Source organism: Cariama cristata, unplaced genomic scaffold, assembly GCF_000690535.1.
Source record: "Cariama cristata isolate BGI_N322 unplaced genomic scaffold, ASM69053v1 scaffold2556, whole genome shotgun sequence".
NCBI lineage: Eukaryota > Metazoa > Chordata > Aves > Cariamiformes > Cariamidae > Cariama > Cariama cristata.
The window spans coordinates 13,715-26,622 of record NW_009623633.1 but is presented as its reverse complement, the minus strand read 5'-3'; the positions used below and the strand labels follow the sequence as shown (position 1 = coordinate 26,622).

The window sequence follows — 12,908 nt, the reverse complement described above, 5'->3', positions numbered from 1 at the left end:
AGAGAGTCTGTTTCTGGCTTCATTTTTATCCAAAGTTCCACAAACATTACTACTTCTACTGAAATACTTGATTGCCGTCATTTATTTTAAACCATCTCAACTAAGCTTACGTTGGGCATTTTTGACGCAGTCCTCAATGAAAGCTCAGAGCAGTTGCTCAAGCTGTTGTGAATCTGTGCCTAGATACAGTCCTCTTACTATGCTGGACAGTTAAATCTACTCTAAATATAGTAACATTAACTTTGACTGTTTATGTCCACGTAACACCACTGCACTCACAGAAGAGTCAGGAGTTTACACTTCTGCTGACTTCAACCATGAAATGAGATGTGATGCATGCTAATCAACATCAGTCCCCCAAAAGCTGCTACCAGTAGGGAGCTTATCTTCAGTGAGATGAAGGGATATCTTCAGAGATCAATAAGAACTCTACAGTAAGTTAAATGCACCACACCTCTATTCTGAGATGACTTCAACAACAACAAAAAAAGGTGAGTTTATTAAAATTCATTCTGAAAGTTTTAGGTACTTTTATCCAGAAGAATTCGTTTTCTTAGCAACTCAAATTGCATCAGTTCATGAATTGTTTCCACTAAAAGAGGCCTTCCTTTCAAGAAATCTTTACGTAACATCCACATCTACTCCCAACAGTTCAGAGTAAGAACTATCTCAGAATGAAACCCTCATGTACCACATAGTCCACAATAAATTTGAAGGTAGCATACAGTAAGACCATATCAAGTGATAAAACATTATTTTTCAGTTAGCATAGACATACTATTTTTGAGCTGAGATTCTTTAAAGAAAGCCACAACACAGTCACTGGATGTTGTATTTACTCAATTTCACAATTAACTCAAAATCCTACGAAAAGTTACTCAGTCTTTTCAAATAATCCTCATAATTAGTAATGCTTGAGTAAGTTCTAGTTGAGGAAATATTCCAATTACATATTGCATAAGTCAGTACACTAAAAACTAAAGTTCAGTAAAACTGGCGAGACAAGCTTAAATTTATAACTGAAGCTGTTTATGTGTAGTATTAATATATAATACAAATAAACCTCTTAGCGTACCTGTTTACACTGAAGAGTTCACAGACTAATGCAACACTTTCACAGTTACTTCAAGTCATCTTAAATAAATCCAATTTAAAAACACTTTTATGGTAGCATTCCACGTGTCACAAGCAATCCTTTATACTAAAAAATATGCATAAGTAAGAATTTTTCCTCTGCCCTCAAATGTAATGTTACAAAAAATCCAAACTGGTCACCTTGAACATTTTAAAGTAAAAGAACTATACTGAGAGGCAGGTATACCTGAAGCATAAGCCAGCTAAAATAAAATTACAGAATCAGGATTTTTCTAAAGAATGCATGTCTTCTCTGTTAAAAGTATTCCAGGAAAAAGGTATCTACCATGCTTAGCAGAACTTGTTCATATTTTAAAAAGAGCTATGAAGGGACAGTCAGCCCTAACTAGGTCTGGGACTGCTCTGCTGTACAGGCTAAGCAGATGCTAAAGTCAGAGCAGCGACCTGTCTATTGTGCAAGAAGTTACTGGCTGGGAAGGATGAACAATTTTTAGTTCGGTAGGTGCAAGAAAACACCTTTGACTCCATTGTAAACTATTTCCAAATTTATCAGGTTGTCTGAAGAAAGAATAAATACCCCTTCTCAGTACCTATGTACATATGTAGGCATGGAAGCCCATTTCACAAACATTTAACTACTTTAAAGCTCAGTGTTCTTTCAGCTACTATTCAAGTCATTAGACTTGCTGAATCTGAAGCTGCATTTAACACCATTTACATGAAATCTAAGTAACAAGAGAAAACTACAAGTAAGTGTCATTATAAAGAAGTAGTTAACTGCTTCCTCTTAAAAAAAAGTGCAAATGTACTAAATTATTTGTTTATATGTTCTTGGCTTTACCTAACGTATGTAGTGGGAAAACAATCATAAAATTGATAATATTACAATAAAAGCCATAGCCACAGATGATATGATACACTTTCTTTGCCAGGTGAGGTTCAGAGCTCTCACAGGTGAACACACTTTTCAGTGTGGCAAAAATATATACCCATCTGTAAAACAACACTGCTCTTTTCCACTGTCTGGTTCTCCCAATTCACCTCTACACTCCAGCAAGAAAAGTGATGATACGCAGCACTGATCTATTGGCCATGCTCTTTGTAGCTCCTCTACCAACATGAAGAGGTCCATGGCGTGGCTTCTTCAACTGGCAATGGCTGTGCACATAAAGAGGAGGGCAGAAGATTCTGGTGCGTGTACCAGACAGATAAAATTGTTAGCAGAGTTGCATATGCAGCAGAAAAAGAGACATCACTAAGTTGCTGCAACCTTTTCTAAATTTAAACAGTGCTACACCCATATTTCATGGGTTTGTGAATGAGTAATCTTCGAAAATATAGGCATTGGTGACACTTCCATGTAGAAGATACAGTAAGAACCGAAAATCTAACCATGGAAGTTTTACATCACATTTTACCATCTGCTCTTCTAAGTAAGAGTTATAATTAGTGTACACTGCTTTTACATTGTGTTATTTAATATTTTAAGGCCATTACCTTAATCTGGAAGCATGACTTCTACATAAGAGTACATAGCTGGACTGACATTACTCCACACTACTTCTTTAAGAAGGTTTTTTTTTTAAACTTCATTTGACTTCTTGAGGAGTAAGCTTAATCTCTAAAGGCAGATTATGTCCTCAAGCACACACAAAACACTTTCACCTCAATATCACTATAGTCTATCCATAAATAATTTAGCATGTGTACAATTAACAAAAAAAACCCAACTAACCCCTCCCCTCAACTAGAAAACAACTAGCTAAACAATACCACAGCCCCCTTGCCCTGCAACACTGTTCCCCATTCTCAGTTTTCTTTGTGCAGTTATGCTGCCTTCTGGTAACAAACAGGGAAGCTAACAAATAACAGGGGAAACATTTTCTTTTTGTGGTGTATTTGCACATAATTTTCAATGCCACTTTTAGATGAATGCATTCTTTAGGTATTAAAGAGTAGCACCATTTATTTCTGACTAATAGACAGAGCTGGCTTTTCTAGTAACTTGAGATGGATTTTGGAATAGTTTCCTGGGAAAGTATTTCTAAACCACTCAAAATTTTTCTGACTTCAATTAACTACCTTAACCTTGTTAAAATTATTGGATGAACTCCAATGCATATTTTAGCAGGAAATAATTTTAAATTGTAACAACCTAATTTCATCAAAAAGAATTTCAAGGCACCCTTGTAACAAGCCCATTCCATTAATTGTAAATGTATCAGATTTCAAAAACACTATAATAGCACAAGTTTACTGAACTGATTATCCATTCTAGGATAAAGGTTTATGTTCTTCTGTAACCACCAAGTTAAATAAAAGTCCCCTCTTCAGACAGCAGACCTGGCTACAACCTCCTGAATCGTGCAAACAAAATAAAACAATGAACTACAACCTTAAATTGCAGCTGCTGTAAAATCAAGCCACATCCAGGACACCAGCAGCCACTAACTGCCTTGAAAGCCAGTCCAATCCTTCATAAAGTCCTGTACCACTTCGGGCATCACAACCCTGAATATACCAGCTGCGGCCACAGCAGAGTTTGTGGAGACTCAGCAGTTCTGTGATTTCTTCCACTGAAAGCGCACCTGCTACATCCTGCAACAGAATCAGATACAAGGACTCAATTATTTTTCTGTATTATGTTTGAAGCATTTTATTTTTAACCAGTGGCTTAGACTGAAGCTACAGATCACATAAAAGCTTTCCAAACACAGAAGCCAAAACAAACAGTTACACATTTACTACTTGTTACCATAAAACAGAAACTGCTTGTTGAATCTACTAAGTACTCTAGCATCACTTATTTTACCAGCATTAAACATAAGGAAAACATCTGCATTTTATGCTTTCCACCTTACCACTCCCTACCGATAGCAGAGAGTGCAGAAAGTTAGAATTTGGTACACAAATTGAGGAAAAGAGTAACACAGTGAAAAAAAATAACACGTACCTGTTTATTAGCAAAGATCAAGAGCAAGGCATCCCGCAATTCCTTCTCTGTTAATAATTTTGCAAGTTCACTGTGTGCTTCACTGACCCTGTCTCTGTGACTGCTATCAACAACAAACATTACCGCTATGAAAGAAAGAGAGAAATGTTTTACATACATTCATATATAAACTCTGTAAAATTAGCTTTCAACTTACACAATTCTTTTTTTCTAGCAGTCTTCCACATGAAGTTTCTCAGCAGTGTGCAATTTCAATTTCAAATCCAGGAGGACTGAGAAATGCCTTACATACCTCTATACTACTTTTGACAAAAATCTAGAATTCATCCTAAAACAGGGAAAAAAAGTCTGATTTTTTTTTGCCTAGTCTAACATATAGGCTGTGATATTTTAACTACTTTGGTCTAAAACCAGGTTTACTATGTGTAGATTGAGTATCTCCGTTTAAATCATTTCTTGATCCATTTATACTCAATCAACTCCCACACGACTGTTCCAGTTTCCCTTAACTGGCTGTAAAATCTACAGGTGCAGCCAAATCAGCACAGCTTCCTTCAGCTACAGGCTACACAATCCAGAGAAGATCGCCAAGGACCCAACACAGCAGCAGTAGATTTTACTATTCACTACAGACAGTAATAAAGATGCCAGAAAAGACTGCAGAGTCAGGGAGGCAGAGCTAGAGGACAGAATTTGAACTCACGCTTTTTGCAATGAAAAAACCCCCAACACTAAAACGAAATAAAACTTACTGCAGGTATGCACCAAGTTAACTGCTTAGATTCCTCTCCAACATACAATTCTTTAAGGCAGACATGATTCCATTCTACTGGTGTGTTTACACAGTAAGTTTTAAGAGGACAACAGAAATCCCAAAATACAAGTTTTTAAAAGTTTGAAAAGATGAACGATTTAAAATATTAAAATATTCAGTTTGCAATGAAGGCTGAAATAATGGCCAAAGTAGAGCACATAAACTGATGTTTATCATTCCTAAGTATTTCAGATAATTCTGAATGAATTAATGAAGAGGAACCCCCTTCTCTATTGGCAAACAACTATGGAGGATTTACAGAAGTATGGTGTGAATTTCTAAGTTGGCACCATTTAGATCAGTGTTTTCAGAATCAGTGATCTAGTCTATGACCAGATATTACACTGCTATACCAAGCCAGAAGTTGCAGAATTTTTTAAGTTGCCAACTAAAAGCTCCTAGAGGCTGAGTATTTTCAAGTGCTATTTAAATGTCAAACTTGGCAAGTACTACTTCTCACTGTGCAAACTCTGGAACATTGCACCTTGTCTGTTGTCAGCTAGAGCTAGTTTAACAGAGATTCTAATTTTGTTTGGCTCCATGAACTGTCTGATGGATTTATGGAGAATGCACCTTTATCATGCAGCAGACACTGTGACCAATTGGATTAAAATTTCTTAGCTCATCAATCTAGCAGCTGTACTTTGCATTAGATGAACAATTTTACACAGCTATAAATTATTTCTATTAATAACCTTTCTGGCTCTGAAATACAAGCTAGAAGACAAAACACAGTTTAAAAGTTGTATTAGTCTCACCTTGTGTATTGAGATAATAATGTTTCCATAAGGGCCTCAATTTGTGCTTCCCTCCTACATCCCAAATAGTAAACTTCAAATTCTTGTATTCTACTGTTTCAACATTAAAACCTAGAATAAAAATGTTAAAGTTTTATAGTCTTGTTCTGTATGAATATAAAATAATTAAATTCTACAGACAAGTCAAACATTCAGAAAAATCATTACATTTAAATTGTTGCTACTAACCTATTGTTGGAATTGGCTGCATGAATTCATCTTGCTTTAACTTGAACAAAATAGTTGTTTTGCCAGCTCCATCTAATCCTAGAGTGACAACTCGAATTTCCATTTTTGGTCCAATATGTACCCTGTTGTCCTGGAAGAAACAGCACACAAAAACAAGACCAAGTTTAGGAAATTCAAATTAGAAAACCCTTATGTTTAAGACACTTATCTTGCCACTATTTGTAAAGTCATTAAATGGATAGACTCCAAAAACATAAAGCACAATCACCAGTCACCTCCAGCAACAGTATAAATCAAAATTCCCAATAATCTCTGCAGTGAACCTGTAACTTCTGCCTGAGTTAGCACATCCCTTTTAGAAAGACAGCCAGTCTCGTGCTAGTATGTCTGTACTTGACAAAATTTCAAACTTTTTCATCATTCTTGGCTCAAACCACAGGAGGAGTTCTTTGTAGCAATTAGTTATTAGCAATTAGCATTCTCTGACCAGAGAACTCTCTGTTAGTTTTGCAGCTTTTCCACTACGTTTTGCCACATTATTAATGCCCCAACCTACAGAATTATTTCTTTGCTGGAGGATGCATAGCTATGCCTCTTCACCTCAAGCCACTTCCAATCCTTTACCACATTACAACAGCAACATTATTAGCACTAAGCAGTAATCTGAAAGAGTGAAGAAAAAAAAAAAAACAAAAAACCCCAAGTCTCGCTTGGAGGCAAGGAAAGAGAATCAACTTCCTACTTGTAATTAGACCAAGCTACCATGAGTATTGAACAAACTGATGCTAATAATGCAATCAAGTGGTATTACTAATATAAAGCAGCAAACTGTAAATTGTAAAATAAATAATAAAGGCTAAGATTACTATGCATCCCTGAAACATATTCTGAAGTACTTAGAAATGCTACCTTGATGAAATACCAGAGTTTCCATCATCAGAACTATGTGGCAATACAGTTGTTTCCTTGCAAAATCCAGACAGCACTCTGCTGGGCAAGCAATACACAAAAACATGGGTCTACCCCCCACAGCTTTTTATTTCTTCTTGCATTAGAAATGCTATTTATTGAGTGCAAAAATGCTACGACCTCTCCTGGTACAAAAGCAACATGCACCAGTGTGACCAGATCTATAAAAATCTACATCACGTGACTTGAGAGACATATATATACACACAGAGAAGACCTATTATATAGCTGGATATATGTCATCATGACATGCAACTCCATTTCCCCCTCTGTCACAGATGAAGTAGCATACTGCCAGAATAATCAATGCAGATTAATTCAATGATCTTCTCCTACTGCAATCTCCAAAGAGATGAAAAACATCTTGAGAAATTGCTTTCTAGAAAAAATGTTTAAAAACTTATGCAAATACCACAAAACAAAAGTCAGCAACATCACGATTGTAAGTGTAAGAGTCAGACCAAAGGTCCATCTAATCTAGCATGTTGTCTGAAACTAGGTAAAGATGGATACATGTGAAAGTAAGGAACAGGGAAAGTACATAGCGGTAACTCCCCTAAATACCTTCTCTGTGTCTAACAGCTGGCAGCTCATGGACTTATTGAGCCAACAGTGCAGTTTCTGCAACTAACAGATCTTTATGTATCATTCATCTATGAATCTGTTTGCTTCTTGAAACCACAGACATTTAGGGCCCAGAAGACCCTCGGCAAAGAACTCCACGGGTGAACTATATGTTGTGAAAAAATGACTTCATCCGAATCCGTGAAATAAACTTGTGCAAGCTGAGCAGTTTCAGCACTACAGCTTTGATACTACACAGGGCAGATGCTCCAAAACCAAGAGACTACCTGAATATTTGAGATTTGGAAAATAAAACATTGAGACTTACTTGCTTTTTAATAAACTTCCTCTAAGTTCTAGATATTTGGGTTCAGAGCTTAAGTTGCCAAATTCAGTGAAAACATTGCAACACAGCATGTTATCAGAAACAGTTATCTCCTCCTAGAGAAGAAAAACCTGTGGGCAGATTCTTGACAAGCATGTTACAGAAAAGGTGAGGCAAAGAGAAAGAACACCAAGAAGTATGCAAAAGGCACTAAAAAGTCTAAAAAATGCCATGCCTCCAGCACCCTTTTCACACTCAAGCCTCAGTTCTGACTTTGTCTAAAATTTCTGGGGATAAATCTCCCCAGTTCTTCTCTGTGCCTGAAAGGAAGGAGGAAGGAAAAAAGGCAGCTCTGGATAGAGCTGCTAAGTTTATAGGTTTCTTGCTGGAGACAGCACCCTGGTGATAGCCAGAGCTTGCCGACAGTGAGCCAGCCTGGCCATCCACTCAGGGCTCCACCAGAAGCACCAGTCACCTCTACAGCTCCCATGTCTGGAGGGCAGAGGCAGTGCTGGTCTGTGCTACTTAAAGCATCAGGGAAGCAGAGGAGACAAATGATTTGGTGATGACACCGAATTTCCACTTTTCTGTGAGCAGCTCTGTCATTTCAGGAAGAACCTTGCAAGAAAAGTTCCTACTCACAAAACAACATATAGCATTTGTAATACGAGTCAGAAATAATTGATTATTGATGATCACAGCTGGAAACTGACAGATGAAAAAAAATCAACTATACCAGCACCTTTAATCAAAAATGTTATTTAAAAAAACTTGCACAGTAAAACCCCTTTGTGTCTGCATTTCTGGCAGGTGCATAACTTGATAGCTTACTTAAAAACAAGTAATCTGTAACTTCTGTTCAAGTAAAACTTGGTGTTTTTTTAAATTTCAGTATAGAAAGTATAGAAGAAAAACCCACACAACTGTGATCTCTTGGTTTTTATCCTTGTCTCTTGCCTTTGTTAAGAAATTCGTTGACATGACAAAAGCTGTATATAGGTTTACTTAAAGATAGCATTAGGTCCTTTCCCTCTGATAGATTACTGTCTTCTCAGGTACTCTTGGTGTTGGCAAGGGTCAGCAGTTGCCCATACTTGCTTCAACACTGACAGATAAGTGCTCTTTACTATCTTAGGTACTGTTTTCTTAATCATTCTCCCTCTTCCCAGTATGTACACACAAATATTTAGGATAACAAATTGCTACTCCTGTATGTAACACTCCACAGCCACTGCTCTCATTTGACCTAGACAAAACAGCAATCTCTCTCTTCAAAATAAGGACAACCACTCCTAGATAAGGAGCCACTGCCTTGCTAACAAGCTAAGTACATGAACTTATCTCAATCTTATTTGGTCAAAGTCCTCATAAATATATAGGTAAAGAAGAATCCACTGGAAACAATATATTAACAACACTTGGGAAAAAAATACTGTATACTAACACATTTCTTGAAAGATTTTCAGCATCTTGTCCTGGAACTCTCCAAATCCTCCCTTCAGAGCTTTGTATGTGGCATTTCCCTTGATGGTTTAGGAGGAGGAAATGGCACTATCCATGTTTTTCGTGTCCTCAGTAAAACAAAAAATGTGGATAAAGCCTATTCACTTTCAACGGTGAAAAGGACTTCTTCCTCCCCTCCTTAAATCTCCACAACCTTCACTGCAGATGGAACATTCCTCTGATCTGGTCCTGTTTGAAATTTTGTGACAGATGCAGCCTTCAGCACATGGGAATTCCTGAGAAAGACCTTTTCAGTGACATAATAACAATTTACAGTTTTTGATCTGAAGATTTTATTTCTGTCTGAAATCTGTTGCCAGGCACAGACCTTTCAGGTACAAGTATCACTACAAGTCACAACAGTGGCCATCAGCAAAACAGTATTTAAAAAAACCCCATGTGTATAAAGACAGCTTACACTTTATCAGAAGTGAGGAAACATAAAAAGTAAGAGACTGAAATAATTATTTTCACCTTACTTTTTCATGGCTGCTGCTGTTTCTGTGAAAAATGAAGTTTGCGTTGGCATCTTTGAAATTCAGAATTTAAGCTTCAGAAGATTTGATAAAAATACTGATTTGTCACAGGAGAAAAACAATAGAAGCCCTATTTCCTTCTAAAAAAGCTGAGGTGTAGAGAGACACTAGAAGACTTCTGGGTCCCCCAAGCTGAGACCTATTTCAGATCTATTACAGGTTATCTGGCTGCAACCATTCTCTTTCCAAATGCTCAGAAATCCGCAATCAAAATTTCTGAGTCAGATTAACAGCTCCTAAAGGCAAAACCAGACATCCAAAATGCCTCTCTGGCTCAGCCCTGTGAGATGGCAGCAACAATCAATTCTGAATACACAGAATGCAATTCATCATCTGTGAAATGTGAATGCTGCTTCATTCACAGAACAATGGGGGTTTGCAGAAGAGGTTTCCCTGACACTACTAACTCTGGTCTCTGCGGAGTAGGGAAGGGAGGGGCAGAAGTGAAAATGTTGCATTTATTGATCTGACAAAGCAGTTATTGCATGGAAACTCAAATATACTGAAGTTACAAAACAAATCATGTGGAAGAAATTGGATTTCTGATATCAACAAGGACTGGGACAGAATCCCCACAGAAGCATCCATTTCCTCACTGTAAAACTTCCAACAGCAACAGTCAAATCCTCAGTTTCATCTTAGCAACAATAGATTCTATTCCCCTTTCACTCATTCAGAACCAAAAAACCCCCCCAGAAATCAAAGTACTTCTCGTTCTTTAGAGTTTCAAATTTATTTATTCTCCTATGTGAAAAGTATCACCATTATCAAACTCCAAGTAATTTCATCCCTTCCAAAGAACAGGTGGTACTGAAATGATATTAAAGCAATAAAAAACCTACTTAGAAGACAAACTGTGTGTAAGCTATCAGTGAATACAAAGCAACTATAAGACAAATCATCATTTAACGAATTGAAAGAAATACATTATTTTTAGTATTATAAACTGAAACTTATAATAGCATTATTGCATGTAAAAATAGGTGTGCAATTTTCAGGAAATAAAATAATAAACATTCTGCAGCAGTTATGCTGTCCTCATGAAAAAGCCAAAAACACATGATAAAACAAAGGGTAGATTCCTAGTCTGAGTTAAATGTACAACAAATCAGGGATGTTTCCAAAGAAAAGTGTTTCTAGAATTCACAAATACTATCTTATATATTTAAAAGAAAGCAGCTAATGTTCAAAGCTATGATGTGGTCAATGTCAAATGGATGTTTCTCACACTAATTATAACAGCACAGTGGTGTTATTGCTAAAATACTAGATGGTACCCACCATATGATATAATACTGTGGCTCTAACTGATACTAAACTGCCTAAATTTACAGCATCATATTGGATACATATTATTCCTGCTTTCTTTTAAATTACATTTAGGAATTCATAAAGTGGATAGCTGTACTTTCATGAGATCAAGAATACCTTTGTAAAAGTGACAGGTATGCTAGCATCCAGCTGTACATGATCTGCAAGTTCTGTAAACTGCTGCTGCTGTTTCTGTAATGTCTCTAGCAATCTTGTAATTTCCTGTTTGGCCAACACTACTCTGCAGTCATCCTAAACAGACAAACAAAACAAAAGCATGATTTTCCTTTAGTAACTTACTTAAAATAACCAAACACAATGTAAATATGATGGCTAGAAATAAAGCATTTTAAATAGAAATACTCTAGTTAAAGAAACTCACATTTACAAAATAGATCTATTTAGAACTGCAATACAAATGTGAAGGCCTTGTCATTCTTCCTTAATACTAACAGATTCTAAGTAGTTCTGTAGTTTTAAAAAACTTTTTCTTTGACCTCTCTTAGTCCTGTAGGAATAAGAACATAAATTATAAGAGACAGTAATGTAATATATGAAGAATATTTATATCATTCGTGTATCATTCCAGCAGCTGGGATAGAGCAGTTGCTTTGCAGCATACAGCAACACACTCAACAGAAAAAGATTCATATCCATCCATTAATGATGGGAACATTTGCACAGTTAAAAATACAACTGACTAAGCAACCAGACACCAGCTCTAAACAAATTGAAAGTACAAATAACACATACATGAAGTAATTTCTCACACTCAATTTACTGTTCACTACATACACTGTTTACTTCTTGCAATCACTAAACTGGGTGAATAATGGACCAGTCAGATAGTCTCATACAGCCACTTTCTTCACACGTCTAAGATGCTGAATTACTCATATTACAAGTGCTACCAAAAGTTATTTAGTCCTAAACCTTTTTCCTACCAGCCTCATATGACAACTATCTTCAAACACCTATACTGGTAATTGCAGCTGTAAAATCCTTCTCATAAATCTTGTAGGTTTTTTGCTTCAGTTCCATCTGTCCTTCCCACTAACCTGACAAATAACCAGACGTTACTCCAGACAAAAGAATCACGCCACAGGATTTCCAGCAACTGGAGGACGTGATGCTTTTGTACCGATGATGCTTGCCTAACAGCCCTTTGTAATAAATACGTCAATCTCGTGTTATATCATTATTGTTTTAACGTTGTAAAGGAAATAAAAATGCATAGTACCATCTAACCTTTTCATTTGTAGCCTAAACTTAATTTGCAGTTCAACGTATCTTGCCATACATTACAGCTCACTTGCCAACCTACCTGTTGTAAAGTCTTTTCACAATGGAGGCAAGCTGTTGAAACCTGTGACAAGAGGATGGTCATGTCTTCTTGCTGTTGCCTAAGCCAAATCAACTTCTCTCTCACGTGAGCATCAACAACACTAAGAGCCATTTCCTCCTGACGACACAGGGTTTCATGAAGATCAGAAAAATAGGCTCGGACACATGAGCGAGCGTTCTCTGCAGTCCCTGGTACCTACAGTGTTGCAGTCAGGAGATCCAGAGGATTAAGGACACGAGCTGATTCCAGAAGTACATTTTTCATTTTATTCCAGTTTCTAACTTAATTTCACATCTGCGTGGCTACATCATAGTTCAACTCCCAGTTTACAGAAAGTCTTATCAGCCCTAAGACTGAGCTCATCCGAGAAGTTAGTCCAATAATCAAATAGCTTATTTGTATGTATAGACATCTTACTAAAAACGACCAGGGAAAAAAGTCGCAATAGTATCACAGCACCTGAGAACAGATGCAATCTGCCACAGTACTTCAATACTGTACTAGCAG

General features: G+C 36.8%; 1 protein-coding gene across 1 annotated transcript in view; it reads right to left on the bottom strand.

Annotated features, from left to right (window-relative positions):
• Positions 1–3,359: 3,359 nt before the first annotated feature.
• Positions 3,360–12,908, bottom strand: part of TRIM23 (tripartite motif containing 23) — a gene marked incomplete at its 5' end in the record, with an annotated part of 22,512 nt that continues 12,963 nt past the window's right edge. Inside the window, 6 exon segments of the mRNA XM_009702804.1 lie at positions 3,360–3,693; positions 4,049–4,173; positions 5,621–5,731; positions 5,849–5,978; positions 11,174–11,308; positions 12,381–12,596. Of these exon segments, the coding sequence (XP_009701106.1) occupies positions 3,514–3,693; positions 4,049–4,173; positions 5,621–5,731; positions 5,849–5,978; positions 11,174–11,308; positions 12,381–12,596 (897 nt within the window).